This window comes from Heterodontus francisci, chromosome 9, assembly GCF_036365525.1.
Source record: "Heterodontus francisci isolate sHetFra1 chromosome 9, sHetFra1.hap1, whole genome shotgun sequence".
Lineage (NCBI taxonomy): Eukaryota > Metazoa > Chordata > Chondrichthyes > Heterodontiformes > Heterodontidae > Heterodontus > Heterodontus francisci.
This window is the reverse complement of record NC_090379.1, coordinates 72,716,173-72,732,921: the sequence shown is the minus strand read 5'-3', so window position 1 is coordinate 72,732,921 and position 16,749 is coordinate 72,716,173. Positions and strand designations below refer to the sequence as shown.

Below are 16,749 nucleotides of genomic sequence, written 5' to 3'. Positions count from 1 at the left end.
GCACTGGCAGACATGCCACACAGCCCGGGTGCAGCCACCTTAGCAAAAGTGCCAGAACATTAGGTTCTGAAGAGAATCTATCATCTTCGTAAAGGAGGACATGTGCAGTGAGGCTTTTCTGCCATGTCGTAAAGGAGGTGCAGCTGTTGTCAGTCACAGAAGATTTTGTCGGGTTGGATGAATGCAATGGCGAACTTCCAACAGAAATTTGTCATCCTTACCGGGCTGGATGGAAACCTTTGGCACGGCTGGATTCTGGCCCTTGGCCCGTATGTTGGACATCCCTGTTCTATATCCTAGTGGACTGCTACTTCAATTCCTTTAAATGGGCATATTCTCCACATTTTTTTAATTGATGGCAATTATGTGCCACCATTGGAGAATGCATTTTCTCACTGCCCGTTGTATCCTGTTACACTTTATAAAGATGAGGGAACTGCAAGGCCTGTTCTGGTCTTTGTGATTCTGGATAATGGTCCAGAATGTGTGGCACATTTTTGCAGCTGCAGTGCCTCCAGCATTTATCCATCAAGGTAGAGTATAATTTATGGGACTGTGTGGGTTGCTATTTATTTAATGTATGCTTTTAACATGGACTTGGTCCTATGTGTAGGCTGTGATGATCTGTTTCAGTACTTTGTTGCATATTTCTGAGTAAGGCATCGGTCTTTGTCCCAAGTGCCTCTTAGGCAATGCCACAATTTGTCAGCTTTCTTATGTCCCCCCCATGTCAGCTTTCTACTGGTGCTTTGGGGATGTGCCAGGTATGCCAACTTGAAGAAAGAGATGAGGAATACAGGTGTAACTTCATTGAAGTGCTTCTCTCTTGCCATGTTGGGGGCAAGGGCAGGATTGCTTTTTTTTTGAAGTTGTGGGAGGCCATATTTCCTATAATATTTACAATGTAACCTCTGACCAAACTCTCTTTTCTTCAGAATAGTAGGAAAAAAAACCTAAAGTGTAGATTCTTTATCAAGGTTTTATTTGTTTTGTTGGTGGGAAGAAGATTCCTTCTCCCTAAGCTTCTCCATCACTCTCATCCTTTAAGACTCTTCCTAAACCTTACCTCTTCAAGCTTTTAGTTACCTCTCCTAATTATCTCCTCCTTTGACTCATTGTCAGTTTTACCTGGTTATGCTTGGAACATTTTGCTATGTGAAAGATGCTATATTATCGCAAGTTGCTGTTATTGCTGCAAAACATTGCTTGATTTTGACTTTTAATAGCTTTCTTTCTATGCAAAAAGCAGTGGTGTTGTCTTGCAAGACCTGCAGAGGGAGACCTTGAGCTTTGAAGTAATTAAAAACTGCCCAGTAGTTACAATTTTTACAACAGTTTTGCAATGAAAATATTCAGTTATGAGGATGGGCTGCATAGACAATGTTTCCTATGGAATTGAAAATTAAGGGGTGATCTAATTGAAATGTTTAAGATGATTTTAGGAATTGATAGGATACATAGAGGAAGCTATCTCCTCTGGTGGAGGATTTCAAGATAAGGGGACATAAGCTTAACGTTAAAGCTAGGGGTGATGTTAGGAAGCATTTCTTTACATAAAGGGTAGTGGAAATCTGGAACTCTGTTCCCCAAAGAAGCTGTTGAGGCTGGAGATCAATTGAAAATTTCAAAGTTGAGATTGATAGATTTTTGTTAGGCAAGGGTGTTAAGGGTTATGAAACCAAGGTGGATAGATGGAGTTAAGATACAAATTAGCCATGATCTAATTGCAGAACAGACTCAAGGGATCAAATAGCCTACTCGTCTGTTCCGAATTGTTGAATTACAGCGCAATAGTAGGTTATGTGCTTTATATCATGTCTATGCCAGTGGCTCACTCTTCAGCTGGAGCTTACTATTCTAATCCCATTTCCCTGCCCTTTCACTGTACCTTTGTTACATTCTTCATTTTCAAATGTTTATGCAATTTATTTTTAAATTTGATAGTTTGTGCCTCAAGAGCAACATGATAAAGTAGACTATTTTCTAATAGCATTGCCCTGAACAATACAAGGCCTTACAGGATCAACTACAGGCACAAACCTGAATTGTATCACTCTGGAACCAGCCATTCTGCTTAAGGGCTGCTGTTACATAATTATTTATGAAGTTATTGCCAAATGTGTGTGTGTCTTAGTATGTACTTTTAGCCAGCTACCCACAATTGTTTACAGCAATTCAATTGATAACTGTTCTTAAACAATTAAAAGAGCCCATTTCAGGCACTTGGCTTCTATTATGCTTAATAGCTTCCTCGGATTCTAATGTTCAAAAAGCTTACACCTCTGATAATATGTTGATGTTTTTCTTCTTGTTGTATTTTCAGAACTTGCATTCAGCTGTTTTACTTTATTCCTTGCTTTTGTGAGGCTTTTTAATTTGATATTAAAGGGAGTAAATTAAGGGTAAGATATGGCAGGGAAACGTGGAGTACTCCTCCTGTGCAATGTGGGAAGTCAGGGACACTTCCAGTGTCCAGGGCGAACAGTAGATGAACAGAGAGATCTTGGTGTCCAGGTACATAAATCCCTGAAAGTTGCTACCCAGGTTAATAGGGCTGTTAAGAAGGCATATGGTATGTTAGCTTTTATTAGTAGGGGGATCGAGTTTCGGAGCCACGAGGTCATGCTGCAGCTGTACAAAACTCTGGTGAGACCGCACCTGGAGTATTGCGTGCAGTTCTGGTCACCGCATTATAGGAAGGATGTGGAAGCTTTGGAAAGGGTGCAGAGGAGATTTACTAGGATGTTGCCTGGTATGGAGGGAAGGTCTTACGAGGAAAGGCTGAGGGACTTGAGGTTGTTTTCGTTGGAGAGAAGGAGGAGGAGAGGTGACTTAATAGAGACATATAAGATAATCAGAGGGTTAGATAGGGTGGATAGTGAGTCTTTTTCCTCGGATGGTGATGGCAAACACGAGGGGACATAGCTTTAAGTTGAGGGGTGATAGATATAGGACAGATGTTAGAGGTAGTTTCTTTACTCAGAGAATAGTAGGGGCGTGGAATGCCCTGCCTGCAACGGTAGTAGGCTCGCCAACTTTAAGGGCATTTAAGTGGTCATTGGATAGACATATGGATGAAAATGGAATAGTGTAGGTCAGATGGTTTCACAGGTCGGCGCAACGTCGAGGGCCAAAGGGCCTGTACTGCGCTGTAATGTTCTAAAAAAAGATGAATTGAGGGCGTTAATTAACACATGGGAATATGATATTATTACTATCACAGAGACATGGTTGAGGGAAAGGCAGGACTGGCAGCTCAATATTCCAGTGTATAGAATCTTCAGGTGTGACGGGGGAGGGTGTAAAAGAGGAGGTGGCATTGCACTATTGATCAAGGAGTCAATTACTGCTGTAAGGAGGGATGATATCTTAGAAGGTTCCTCAAATGAGGCCATATGGGTAGAACGTAAAAACAAAAAGGGGGCAATCACTTTGGGAGTGTACTACAGGCCTCCAAATAGTCAGGGAGAGAGAGAGGAGCAGATATGTCGACAAATTTCAGAGAAGTGTAAAAATAATGGGGGATTTCAACTTCCCCAATATTAACTGGGATAGTCTTAGTGCAAAAGGCTTAAAGGGGGCAGAATTCTTAAAGTGCACCCAGGAGAGCTTTTTGAGCCAGCATGTAGAAAGTCCTACCAAAGAAGGGGCAGTACTGGACCTAATCTTGGGGAATGAAGCCAGACAAGTGGTAGAAGTGTCAGTGGGGGAACATTTCGGGGATAGTGACCATAACTCTAAGATTTAAGGTAGTTATGGAAAAGGACAAAGATGGACCAGAAATAAAGGTACTGAATTGGGGGAAGGCCGATTTCAATATGATCAAACACGATTTGGCCAAATTGGACTGGGAGCAGCTACTTGTAGGAACGTCTACATCAGATCAGTGGGAGTCATACAAAGAGGAAGTAGTGAGAGTTTAGGGCCAACAATATAAGGGATATTGAGGATTGGATAAGGAAAAAAAAGGAGGCTCATGGCAGATTCGGAGGGCTAAAAACAGCAGAGACCCTAGAGGAGTATAGAAAATGTAGGGGGGTACTTAAAGTAATTAGGAAAGCTAAGAGGGGCATGAAAAAACACTGGCAGGCAAGATAAAGGGAAATCCCAAGGCATTTTATAAGTATATTACGGGCAAGAGGATAATCCGGGAAAGAGTAGGGCCCGTTAGGGACCAAAGTGGCGATCTGTGTGTGGAGCTGGAGGACGTAGGTGAGGTTTTAAATGATTACTTTTCATCTGTGTTCACTATGGAGAAGGACGATGTAAGTGTAGCGATCAGGGAGGGGGATTGTGATATACTTGAACAAATTAACATTGAATGGTAGGAGGTTTTAGCGGGCTTAAAAATGGATAAATCCCCAGGCGCAGATGAGATGTATCCCAGGCTATGTGAGGCAAGGGAGGTGATAGGGGCTCTGACACAAATTTTCAAATTCTCTCTAGCCACAGGAGAAGTGCCAGATGACTGGAGGACAGCACATGTGGTACCATTATTCAAGAAGTGTAGTAGGGGTAAACCAGGTAATTACAGGCCTGTGAGTCTAACATCAGTGGTCGGGAAACTTTTGGGAAAAATTCCTGACAGACAGGATTAATGTCCACTTGGAAAGGCAGGGATTAATCAAGGATAGTCAGCATGGCTTTGTCAGGGGAGATCGTGTCTAACAAATTTGATTGAATTTTTCGAGGAGGTGACTAGGTGTGTACATGAGGGTAAAGCAGTTGATGTAGTCTGCGTGGGCTTCAGTAAGGCTTTTGATAAGGTCCCGCATGGGAGATTAGTCAAGAAGGTAAGAGCCCATTGGATCCAGGGCAATTTGGCAAATTGGATTCAAAATTGGCTGGGTGGCAGAGGTGATGGTTGAGGTTGTTTTTGCGATTAGAAGCCTGTGACCAGTGGTCTGCCACAGGGATCGGTGCTGGGACCCTTGCTGTTTGTAGTGTACATTAATGATTTAGATGTGAATATAGGAGATATGATTAATAAGTTTGCAGATGACACGAAAATTGGCAGTGTCTTAAATAGTGAGGAGGAAAGCCTTAGATTACAGGACGATATAGATGGGCAGTGCAATGGCAAATGGAATTTAATCCTGAGAAGTGTGAGATGATGCATTTTGGGAGGACTAACAAGGCTAGGAAATATACAATGGATTTTAGGACCCTAGGAAGTACAGACGGTCAGAGGGATCTTGGTGTACTTGTCCGTAGGTCATTGAAGGCAGCAGTGCAGGTAGATAAGGTGGTTAGGAAGGCATATAGGATACTTGCCTTTATTAGCTGAGGCATAGAATATAAGAGCAGGGGGTTTATGATTGAGCTGTATAAAACGCTGGAGTACTCTGCACAGTTCTGGGCGCCACACTATTGGAAGAATGTGATTGCACTGGAGAGTTTGCAGAGAAGAGTCACCAGGATGTTGCCTGGGCTGGAGCATTTCAGCTATGAAGAGAGACTGGATAGTCTCGGGTTGTTTTCCTTTGAGCAGAGAAGGCTGAGGGGGGACGTGATTGAGGTATACAAAATTATGAGGGGCATAGATAGGAAGAAACTTTTTCCCTTAGCGGAGGTGTCAATAACCAGGGGACATAGATTTAAGGTAAAAACAGGAGGTTTAGAGGGGATTTGAGGGAAAATGTTTTCACCCAGAGGGTGGTTGGAATCTGGAACACACTGCCTGAAAGGGTGTAGAGGCAGGAACCCTCACAATATTTAAGTAGTATTTAGATGAGCACTTGAAGTGCCATAGCATACAAGGCTACGGGCCAAGTGGTGGAAAATGTGATTAGAATAGATAGGTGCTTGATGGCCAGCATTGACACAATGGGCCGAAGGGCCTGTTTCTGTGCTGTTTAACTCTGACATTCCTGGTTAATGTTTACTTTGCTGTCTGATCTCATATTGAAGTCGCAGTCTGATTGTGAAAAAAATCAGTTATGTGCTTGTAATTTTGATAGTATGTTAATTGAGGCCTCTGAGATTAAAGCAACAGTGGCAGCATGGATACAAAATTGGTTAAGGGACAGAAAGCAGAGAGTAGCAGTGAGCAGTTGGTTTTTGGATTGGAGGGAGGTATACGGTGATGTTCTCCAGGGGGTCGGTTTTAAGACTATTGCCCTTTTTGATATACGTTAAAGACCTGAACTTGGATATACAAAGCAAAAGCAAAATAGTACAGATGATGAAACTCTGAAACAAAAACTCAAAATTCTGGCAATACTCAGCAGTTGAGGCAGCATCAGTGGTGAGAGAAACAGGATTAACATTTCAGGTTGATGACCTTTCATGAGAACTACATCCTGTGGTCGATAATGAGAGAACATGGATGTCAGGCGATTAGCAAAACAATAAGTGGCAACAAGTTGCAACATTTTCTTTTGCACGAGTTGTTGTGATTTGGAATCCACTGCCTGATGGGGATGCAGATTCAATCATTACATTCAAAAGAGAATTGGATAAATCAGTTAAAAGGAAAAAAATTACAGGGCTATGGGGAAAGAGCTGGAATGGGACTAATTGGACGGCTCTACTAAAGAGCCAGCGCAGGCATGAATGGCCTCCCGTGCTGCATTATTCTTTTCCTATGAATTATGTCAAATGCACTTAGCAGTATGAGTCTTAATGGATGTTTCCATGAGTATTTGGCTCCGGCAAAATTTTTTTTAACAGCTGGTTATCTGCTTTCAGGTTGGCTTTCAGTGGCATTCTGAATTCAAAGTCCATATTCAGTCTTCTTGTAATATTGCTACTGACTGAATTGTATTAATTTACATGGAATATTATTACAAACATTGATGTCTGTTTCTATATATCTTCAAATTCACAACAGTGATATTATGACTGATATTCAGAGGTCTGATACTCCGCATACAGCGCAATATAGGAACAGGAGTTGGCCATTTAGCCACTGGAGTCTTTTCTGACAATTGGAGCATGGGTCATCAGTACCTCAAGTCCGTTTATCTACCTTTGTTCCATATCTCTTGATACCCTTACCTAGCAAAAAGTCTATCAATCTCGGTCTTCAAAATGCCAATTGATGCTGTATCCGCAGCCTTTTGGGAGATCGAGTTTCAGATTTCCATTACCCTTTGTGTGGAAGAAATGCTTCCGGATTTCACTCCTAAATGTCCTTGCTCTAATTTTAAAATTATGTACTCTTGTTCTGAATTCCCGCAAAAGAGAAATTTGTTTCTCTGTATCTATCTTATGAAATGTCTTTATCATTTTGATCACCTCCTAACTTTCCAAACTCAAGGGAAAACCAGGCAAGTTTATGCAAAGTGTCCTCAAAATTTAACCCTTTAAACCCTAGAATAATTCTGTTGAAGGTGCCTTTCCAAGGCCAGTCTATTTTTATTTGAATTTGGCATCCAAAGCTCAAAGCAGCATTCCATAAAGGGTTTGACCAAAGCTCTGTGCAATTGAAGAAAAGAAACAGGAGCAGGAGTAGGAGTAGGCCATATGGCCCCTCGAGCCTGCTCTGCTATTCAACAAGATCATGACTGATTTTCTACCTCCACTTTATCGCCCTATTTGCATATCTCTTGATTTCTTTAGTCCAAAAATCTATTGTTCTCAATCTTGAATAGACTCAACAACTGAGCCTTCACAGCCCTCTGGGGTAGAGAATTCCAAAGATTAACCAGCCCGTGAGTGAAGGAATTTCTCCTCATCTTAGTCTTAAATGGTCAACCACTTATCCTGAGTCTGTATCCTCTAGCTCTAGGCTCTCCAGTTAGGGAAAACAGCATCTTTTACCCCATCAAGCCCTCTGATGTTTTTACGTTGCAAGAGATGAACTGAGGCATCATTTATTCACTTTTAAATTCTGCTCCCCTTGAGATAAAGGCCAAAGTTCCACTAGCCTGTTTGACCGCTTTTTGTAGTTGTGCACCAGCTTTTAGTGATTTCTGTATCTTGATATTTAAATCTTTGTTCCTCCACAACTCCAGGTCTCTCAGCATGAAGAGAAATGATTCATAATTTAATCCTAATAATCCCAGTAATCAGAACTATTAACACTGACTTTGCTACACTTCTGCCCTATAGGGTAAAGTTAGACTTTATTCAGAGAAACCTATTGAAGTTCCAATAATAATGCAGGTATTCAAAATCTGCCTTCATTTCAATAATGCAAGGTTGTATGAATTGTTATATATAAATTGTCGAAGATCGAGAAAAACCTTACCTAAATTAGTCAGGACTTTTACAAAATTGAACTTGTAACTTAAAGCCAGTAAGTAATAATATAGTGCTATGCTACACAGTAGTGCATTTGGTTAATTTTTCAACTAGTTATATTTTCTCTTGTGTTTTCATCTGATTTTTCTTCTTTTAAAACAGTGCACTTTCCCCAACACTGGCGGTCGTGTGATGTTGTTCATTGGGGGACCAGCCACACAAGGACCTGGAATGGTTGTAGGTGATGATCTAAAGACACCTATCAGGTCTTGGCATGACATTGAGAAAGACAACATTAAATATATGAAGAAAGCCATGAAGGTAAATATTATGCATATCTTTTCCTAAATAGGAACATTGGAGCAGGAATAGGTCATTTAGTCCTTTGAGTCTGTTCTGCCATTCAGTGTGATCATGGTGCATCTGTGACCTAACTACATTTACCATGTATCCCTTAATACCTTTAGGTAACAAAAATCTATCAATCTCAGATTCAAAATTAACAAATCTACTGCCATTTATGGAAGAGAGTGTTTCCTAACTTCATTCCTGAAAGGTCCAGCTGTAGACTGTGCCCTCTAGTCCTAGACTCCCCAACCTGTGGGAATAGTTTCTCCTTATGTACCCTATCAGTTCTCTTTTTAATATCTTGAAAACTTCCATCAAATCATGCCTTAACCTTCTAAATGCCAGCAAATACAGCCATAGTTTGTGTAATAAAAACAGAAAATGCAGAAAATACTCAGCAGGTCAGGCAACATCTGTGGAGAGAGAAACAGATAATGTGACAGGCCTTTCATCCAGAACTTGAAAAAGAGATGGAACAGATTTTAAGCAAGTACAGAGGCAGAAAAAAGGGAGGGCGTAAAGAAGAGGGAAGGTCTGTGATAGGCTGGAAAGCAGGAGAGATTAAAGGGCCAAAGGAGATGATAATGGGACAAATGAAGAAACAAAAGATGGGTCTGGAGGAGGTGGAAATGGGAATAACAGAATGCACATCAATAGTTGCCATCTGGAAAAATGGGGGCAGTGGTTACAATTTGAAATTGTTAAATTAAGTATCGAGACTGGAAGACTGTAAAGTGCCTAATCATAAGATGAGGTGCTGTTTCTCAAGCTCACATTGAGCTTCATTAGAACAGTATTGGAGATTTCGGACAGAGTGATGAGAGTAAGAGTGGAGTTGAGAATTAAAATGACAGGTGACTGGAAGCTCAGGATCATGCTTGCTGACTGAATGGAAGTGTTCTGTGACATGGTCACTTAATCTGTGTTTGGTCCTTTGGTAAGCAGCGAATACATTATACAATTTGAAAGAGGTACAAGTAAATAGCTGTTTCGCCTGAAAGGAGCATTTGGGGCTCTGGATGGTGGGAAGGTAGGAGGTGAAAGGGCAGATGTTGCATTTCCTGCAAGGTGCCTTGTGAAGGGGAGGTGGTATTAAGGGGTGATTGAGGAGTGGACCAGAGTGTTGCAGAGGGAGCCATCCCTTCAGAATGCTGAAAGGGAGGTGAAGATGAGTTTGGTGGTGGCGTTTTGCTGGAAGTGGTGGAAATGGTAGAGGATGATCTGTTGAATGTGGAGGCTGGTGGGGTGGAAGTTGAGAATAAGGAGAACCCGCTCATGATTCTGGGAGGGAGGAGAAGGGGTGAGAGCAGAAATGTGGGAAATGAAACCATCGTGGAAGGGAGACCTTGGTTGAGCAAAAAGGAAGTTATATTGGAAGCACTTGCTAACAGCACTGTAGGTGTACCTACACCCCAAGGACAGTAATGGTCAAGAAGGCAGCTCACCGCCATCTTCTCAAGTGCAATTAGGGATGGGCAATAAATGCTGGCCTAGCCAGCGACGCCCACATCCCGCGAACAAATAAGAAAAGAAACGAAGTGTGCACAAACTAAACTAAGAAAATGGATCATAAAAGCATAAGAAATAGGAGCAGGTGTAGGCCATTTGGCCTCTCTAGCCTGCTCCACCATTCAATAAGATCATTGCTGATCTAATTGTGGCCTTAACTCCACTTTCCTGCCTGCACGCACCGCCCCCCAACCACCATAACCCTTGACTCCCTTGTAGATCAAAAATCTAACACAGCCTTGAATATATTCAATGACCCAGCCTTCACTGTTCTCTGGGGAAGGGAATTTCAAAAATTTTGAAACTGTGCCCCCAGTTCTAGATTCCCCCACGAAAGCAAACATCCTCTACCCTGTCAAGCTCCCTCAGAATCTTATATGTTTCAATAAGATCACCTCTTATTCTTCTAAACTCCAAAGTGTACAGGCTCAACCTGCTCAACCTTTCCTCTAAGACAACCCCTTCTTCCAAAGAATCAGCCTACTAAATCTTCTCTGAACTGCTTGCAGTGAAGTATATCCCTCCTTAAGTAGGGAGACCAAAACTGTGTGCAGTACTCTAGGTGCAGTCTCACCAATACCCTGTATAGTTGTAGCAAGACTTTCCTACTTTTACACTCTGTTCCCCTTGTAATAAAGGCCAACATTCCATTTGCCTTCCTAATTACTTGCTGTACCTGCATGCTAACTTTGTGATTCATGTACAACGACACCCTGATCCCTCTGCACTGCAGCATTCTGTAGTCTCTTTTCATGTAAATAATAATCTACTTTTCTAATCTTCCCACCAAAATGGAGAACCACACATTTTCTCACATTATACTCCATCTGCCAAACTTTTGCCCACACACTTAACCTAGCTATATATCTTTGCAGGCACTTTGTGTCCTCCTCAGAACTTGCTTTCCTACCTATCTTTGTATCATTCACAAATTTGGCTACAATACACTTAGTCCCTTCATCCAAGTCACTAATATAGATTGTAAATAGTTGAGGCCCCAGCACTGATCCCTGTGGCACTCCACTAATTACAGTTTGCCAACCTGAAAATGTCCATTTATCCTGACTCTCTGTTGCCTGTGAGTTAGCCAATCCTCTATCCATGCTAATATATTACCCCTAACACCAGGAGCTCTTAACTTGTGTAGTAACCTTTTAAGTTGCACCTTAACGAATGCCTTTTGGAATTCCAAATTCACTATATCTACTGGTTCCTCTTTAGCCATTCTGCTTGTTACAGCCTCAAAGAACTGTAAAACATTTGTCAAGCACCATTTCCCTTTCATAAAACCATGTTGACTTTGCCTTTTTGAATTATGGTTTTCTAAATGTCCTGCTACTCATTCCTTAATAATGGATTCTAACATTTTCTCAATTACAGATGCTAGGCTAACTGGCCTATAGTTTCCTGCATTCTGTCTCCCACTAGCTAGTTCTGAAGAAGGGTCACTGACCTGAAATGTTAACTCTGCTTCTCTCTCCACAGATGCTGCCAGAGCTGCTGAGTATTTTCATCATTTTATGTTTTTATTTCAGATCTCCAGCATCCGCAGTATTTTGCCTTTATTTTAGTGTTGCATTTGTAGTTTTCCTATCTGTTGGGACCTCTCCAGAATCTAGGGACTTTTGGAAGATTGCAACCAATACATCCATTATGTCTGCAGCCACTTCTTTTCAGACCCTAGGATGCAGGCCATCAGGTCCAGGGGACTTGTCAGCCTTTAGTCCCATTACTTTTCTGAGTACTTGTTCTCTCGTGATAGCGATTGTTTTAAGTGCCTCCCTCTCTTTTGCCTCTTGATTTTGCGCTATTCTTGGGATACATTTTGCCTTCTACTGTGAAGACATATACAAAATGCTTGTTTAAAGTCTCTGCCATTACCGTGTTACCCTGCATCGCCACACCACCCCCCCCGCAACTGATCAAAATAGCAAGAAACAGCACCCCACCACCTGTGAATAGAAGTCAGTGTGCACACCCCACCACAAGTGCACCAGTGGAAATCCCTTCATCAACACCTTCCCCCATCTGAGCAGAAATACAGCCAACAATGCCCACTGATCAGAAACAAGCAGAACAACCACATCCCACACACCAGCAGTAAGGCCACAGCCAATCCCACTGAACTGAAATCAATACACCACACGATTGAGTAAAAATCAGTACATCCGCCCACCATCTCAGGGAGGCTGCCACAGCTCCCCCACAGAAATCCTGCCAGCAAACTACTTCACTCAACAGAAATGCTGCTACAAGTCTCATAATCTCCCTCACTTAGCAGAAATTTGACTAAACCTGCGCACCCCCCACCCACTTTGAGGGAAAATTCAGGACTTTCCCATCTCCAGCCCAATGAAGAAAAACCCACCTTCAATTCCATCCTCACTGAGGGCAAAGACAATCTTCTTGCTCCAACCCATCAAAGGAAAACCAAGCCATCCTGCTTTCCCCAGTAGAAAAATATCCCTCCTTCAGTGAAACTGAAGCTTGCCCTTCTGCAAGCTATTACTATTCCTGCGTTGTCTCTTCTCCTCCAGAAGAAATCTCAGCCCTACACCCCATTTTTTTGGCAAATCTTCACTGTGTCATGGCTCCCCCACCAACAGAGATGGAATTGGGCACTGGCTGAGTGCAGTTCAACCTCCCACTGAGATGAAAGCTGATTAACGCCCAGAGCCATCTAACCCTTTCCCATCCAGTGTTAGAGTCACAGAGTTATACAGCACAGAAACAGGCCCTTCGGCCCATCATGTCTGTGCTGGCCATCAAGCACCTAACTACTCTAATCCCATTTTCCAGCACTTGCCCCGTAGCCTTGTATGCTGTGGTGTTTCAAGTGCTCATCTAAATACTTCTTAAATGTTGTGAGGTTTCCTGCCTCTACCACCTCTTAAGGCAGTGTGTTCCAGATTCCAACCACCCTCAGGGTGAAAACATTTTTCCTCAAATCTCCTCTAAACCTCCTGCCCCTTACCTTAAATCTATGCCCCCAGGTTATTGACCCCTCCCCTATGAGAAAAGATATTCGTTGTTCCAAACAGCAGCATGTTCTTCCTGTGCGCACACTTATTTTCTCCACTCCTCAATGTTCATGCCCTCACAGTCCCTCTTCCACTTACATTATTCAGTCTGCCTACTCCGTTCATCAGTGCCAAAATGAATAAATAAGATGGAGCTAACAACAGATTCCGATGACTAGTTTATGATCTAAGCGCTTGAATGTGCTACATACTTATAGAATCTTAGAATGGTTACAGCACAGAAGGATGCTATTTGGCCCATCATGTCCATGCTGGCTCTCTGCAAGAACAGCTCGGCTGGTCCCAATCTCCTGGCATAGCCCCATATCCCTCAGTTTATTTTCTCTCAGGAGCTTATCCAGTTCCTTTTGAAAGCCACAATTGAATCTGCCTCTACCATACTCTAATGTCATCCCAACCAACTTTTATTCTGTACTGTAGATATTGGGGCATTAGTTTTGTCTAAAGTGCAGACTTTTCAAATTACTGTATTCTATCTACAATTCAGTAATATAATAACTGTTGGCATCAAATTTGGCAGAACTGTTTTGTTAGAAAAAATAAGTGATGCTAACGAAGAGTTTTTTTTTGTACCAAGCTTAGTGTGTGTAGGACACTTTGAGTTGGTTTAATATTTCAGTATTTTATCCTTCACTATTAATGAAGCACTATGAAGCCTTGTCAAATCGAGCAGCAGCAAATGGCCATGTTATTGATATCTATGCCTGTGCATTGGATCAGACTGGGCTCAATGAAATGAAGTGCTGCCCAAATCATACAGGGTGAGTACAAGCTATGTGGCATATTCAAATCAAATTACTAATCCTACAGTGCAAAGTCAAATCTCAGTGCATAAAATGTGAAGACTGTAAAGATGCAAGTGTGTTGAATAAGTTCTGTCAATTTTTCTTGAATATGTATTTGGGCTAGGTTAGTCCAAACAAATTTAATCCATTATAATTTTCCAAGCAAAATCTATCTCACCTCAAGTTGCTATTCTATGTTTCCTTTTTTTGGTTGTGTAAGAAATAAGATTTCTTTTGGGAGTGAAAGCTGAAAAGATATAGGAAAAGGATTAAATTCCAACCAAAACATTTCTCCTGTAGTTGTTATCTGTTTAAACTAGTTCTCCCAGTGTAATCCAATGAAATCTGTTCTGCTTTCTAGAGTTTTATAAAGGTTTGATGCTTTAGTACTGCATAGTGCACATGATTGTTCTGTTACAGATTTAGCAGTTGGAAATAAGTAAAAGGTTTGCAACTGTTCTCGGTTTTATGACTTTACTGAGTAAAGAGATTGCCTGATGCAAAAACGCTCTGCTTTCAGACTTTACAAGAATCTTAGCATGTTTCTTTAAGGGTTTATATCTTATAGCACATTTGTGCTTAAGCAGACATGTATATTTCTTTTTTATTTATGTGTATCTTATAGATTTAGGTGCAGCTTTAAAACTAGAATTTTTTGAAAAAAGTCTACATGATAAATGAGCATAGGATTATTATTGGGCTGGTAATCTGTAATTAGCTGTTGTCATGTGATCATTATCGCATATTAATTTCAAATTCATTACTATAAGTTCTTTGAATTGCCCTACCAATTTTTTTTGAGTGGTAAATATGTACCCTTACAACTTTTTTTAATTTTGATTGATTGAAAAAGGAAAACAGCTTAGTTGTATCTTAGAAGATAAGCTTCCATGTACCCGATGATGACATTCTTGATCTCACCTTTTCAAAGTCTACATCGGGAAACTTTTTCTTCACGTCTTATCTATCGCAGGAGTGCCTAACTTCCTGGTGCCCCCCCACCCCCCGCCACACTCAAATTATGGTTCAAGCATATGTTTTGTTTCTCCCTTGGTATTTTTATATTTGTCCACTAATCTTACACAATTGGATTAAATAGTGTTACTGTGCTAGATTTTGTTTCATGTTGTTTAAATATTTAATTCTTCATAGAAAATAAAGCTATCTTGTATTAATGGGGCATAAAAGCTGGCAGAGATTATAAATTGCGCATTTTACCCGTTGGGGCTATTGACTCGAGATGCTGGATATTTTGAACACTTGAAATAAGTTTGTTTTGCTGCAGATCTGGTTATTCCGATAGAGCATGTCAGGTTTTTAAATATGTAAACTTCTTAAATCTATGTGGATGTTTTCATTTGTATAGATTTGTTTAAAATTTTCTTTTATATCACATCTCCTCTCCTTGCCTCTCGGTTATATTGTAAACCTCTGTGATCATTCACTGACTGATTCAGTCTGTAGCTATCGTGAATGCAGCTTCTTGCTCACCCCAAAAGATGATTCCAAGCAATGGAAGAACAATCCCTTCTCTGTCTAATTTCTTTATTTCCCTCCACTATAATGACTCCCATCTATCAAATCTGCCCACTGGAACATGCTGGATCTTGAATACAACATGCTGGAGCACACTTGAGCATGGATACTGCAGGAGTGGGATTTGAACTCTGACCTTCCTGTTGACAGCCCTCTTGTGTTGTAATTAGCACGAAAACTAATCTGAACTTACACTTTTTGTTTCAAAAATCATTTTGCATTTTCCATGTTTTCTCCCATCTCATTCGAGGAAGAAGCCAGTGTTTGTTGTAACTTTGTTCCCTATCTTTTCTTCAGAGGTTACATGGTGATGGGGGACTCCTTCAATACTTCTTTATTTAAGCAAACCTTTCAGCGAGTGTTTACAAAGGATATTCAGGGGCAATTTAAAATGGCTTTTGGAGGCACACTAGAAATTAAGGTAATAGTGGAAGTTTCTCACCATAATCCGTTTTATTACTACTAACTGTGATTTGAGGCTGTTTTCTGAATTCTAAGGATTTCCAAAAATCATAGTAACAAATATTCGATCATCTCAAATGTTCCTATATTCCGCTCTTGGAATGCAAAATACATTCCCTTTTCAGTCCATTCATTGAAACACAAAATGACATTACTGAGATCAGAATTTTTGCAGAATGTGAATTGCTAGGAATGGTACAATAAAATAGAACTGGATCGTTCTGAGTGTGGCTCTTTGCTGGCCTATAGTTTATTTTAAAGTATTAAATTGAAAACATCTAATCATGCTTAAGTCAGAAAGAACACATTTATATGACCCAAGTATATCCTTCAGTTCTAAGTTTTTGAAACATGAATGTTTAAATCACTAGCCACCTTGGGGAGAGTGTTCTTTAATTAAGAATGTTGCAGGTTAGACAGTAAACACCCTCCTTTCCAGCTTTCTTTTAAATACACAGGACTTAACTTTAGGAAGTAAAACCAGGACAACATATGCTAAGACGTTTTTCCAACAAAAATTGAGGGGTTCACATTAAATTAGGTGTCTTAACATTTTAGCCACGTAGATTAAGTCAAGAACAGGTATTAAAATCCAAATAGATTTGAGAATTTAAAGTGTCTGTAAAATGAACTCCAGCAGTAAGTGCCCCATGCACGTTTTCGAGACTAATTTGTTCTATTCCTGTGGCAGCTAGTTTATTATAATTAAGTGAATGGGAATGCTAAGTTGACCACAGAAAATGCTGTTTGCAATGTAAATATTCTTCCAAATTTTATGTTTATGTTTTCACTGTGTTCTCAAAAATGTTGATTTTACTTTTTGAATAAGATCATGACAAACTTTTTAATCAAAAATTTGAGCCTGAAATATACATTGCAAT

General features: G+C 40.7%; 1 protein-coding gene across 4 annotated transcripts in view; it reads left to right on the top strand.

The window, feature by feature from the left end:
* Positions 1 to 16,749, top strand: part of sec23a (Sec23 homolog A, coat complex II component) — a 103,811-nt gene that overhangs the window by 48,572 nt on the left and 38,490 nt on the right. For all 4 annotated transcript variants that reach the window (XM_068039297.1, XM_068039296.1, XM_068039299.1 and 1 more), the window contains exons 8-10: positions 8,350 to 8,508; positions 13,731 to 13,846; positions 15,704 to 15,827. In XM_068039297.1, the coding sequence (XP_067895398.1) occupies positions 8,350 to 8,508; positions 13,731 to 13,846; positions 15,704 to 15,827 (399 nt within the window). The remainder of the gene's footprint in view (positions 1 to 8,349; positions 8,509 to 13,730; positions 13,847 to 15,703; positions 15,828 to 16,749) is intronic.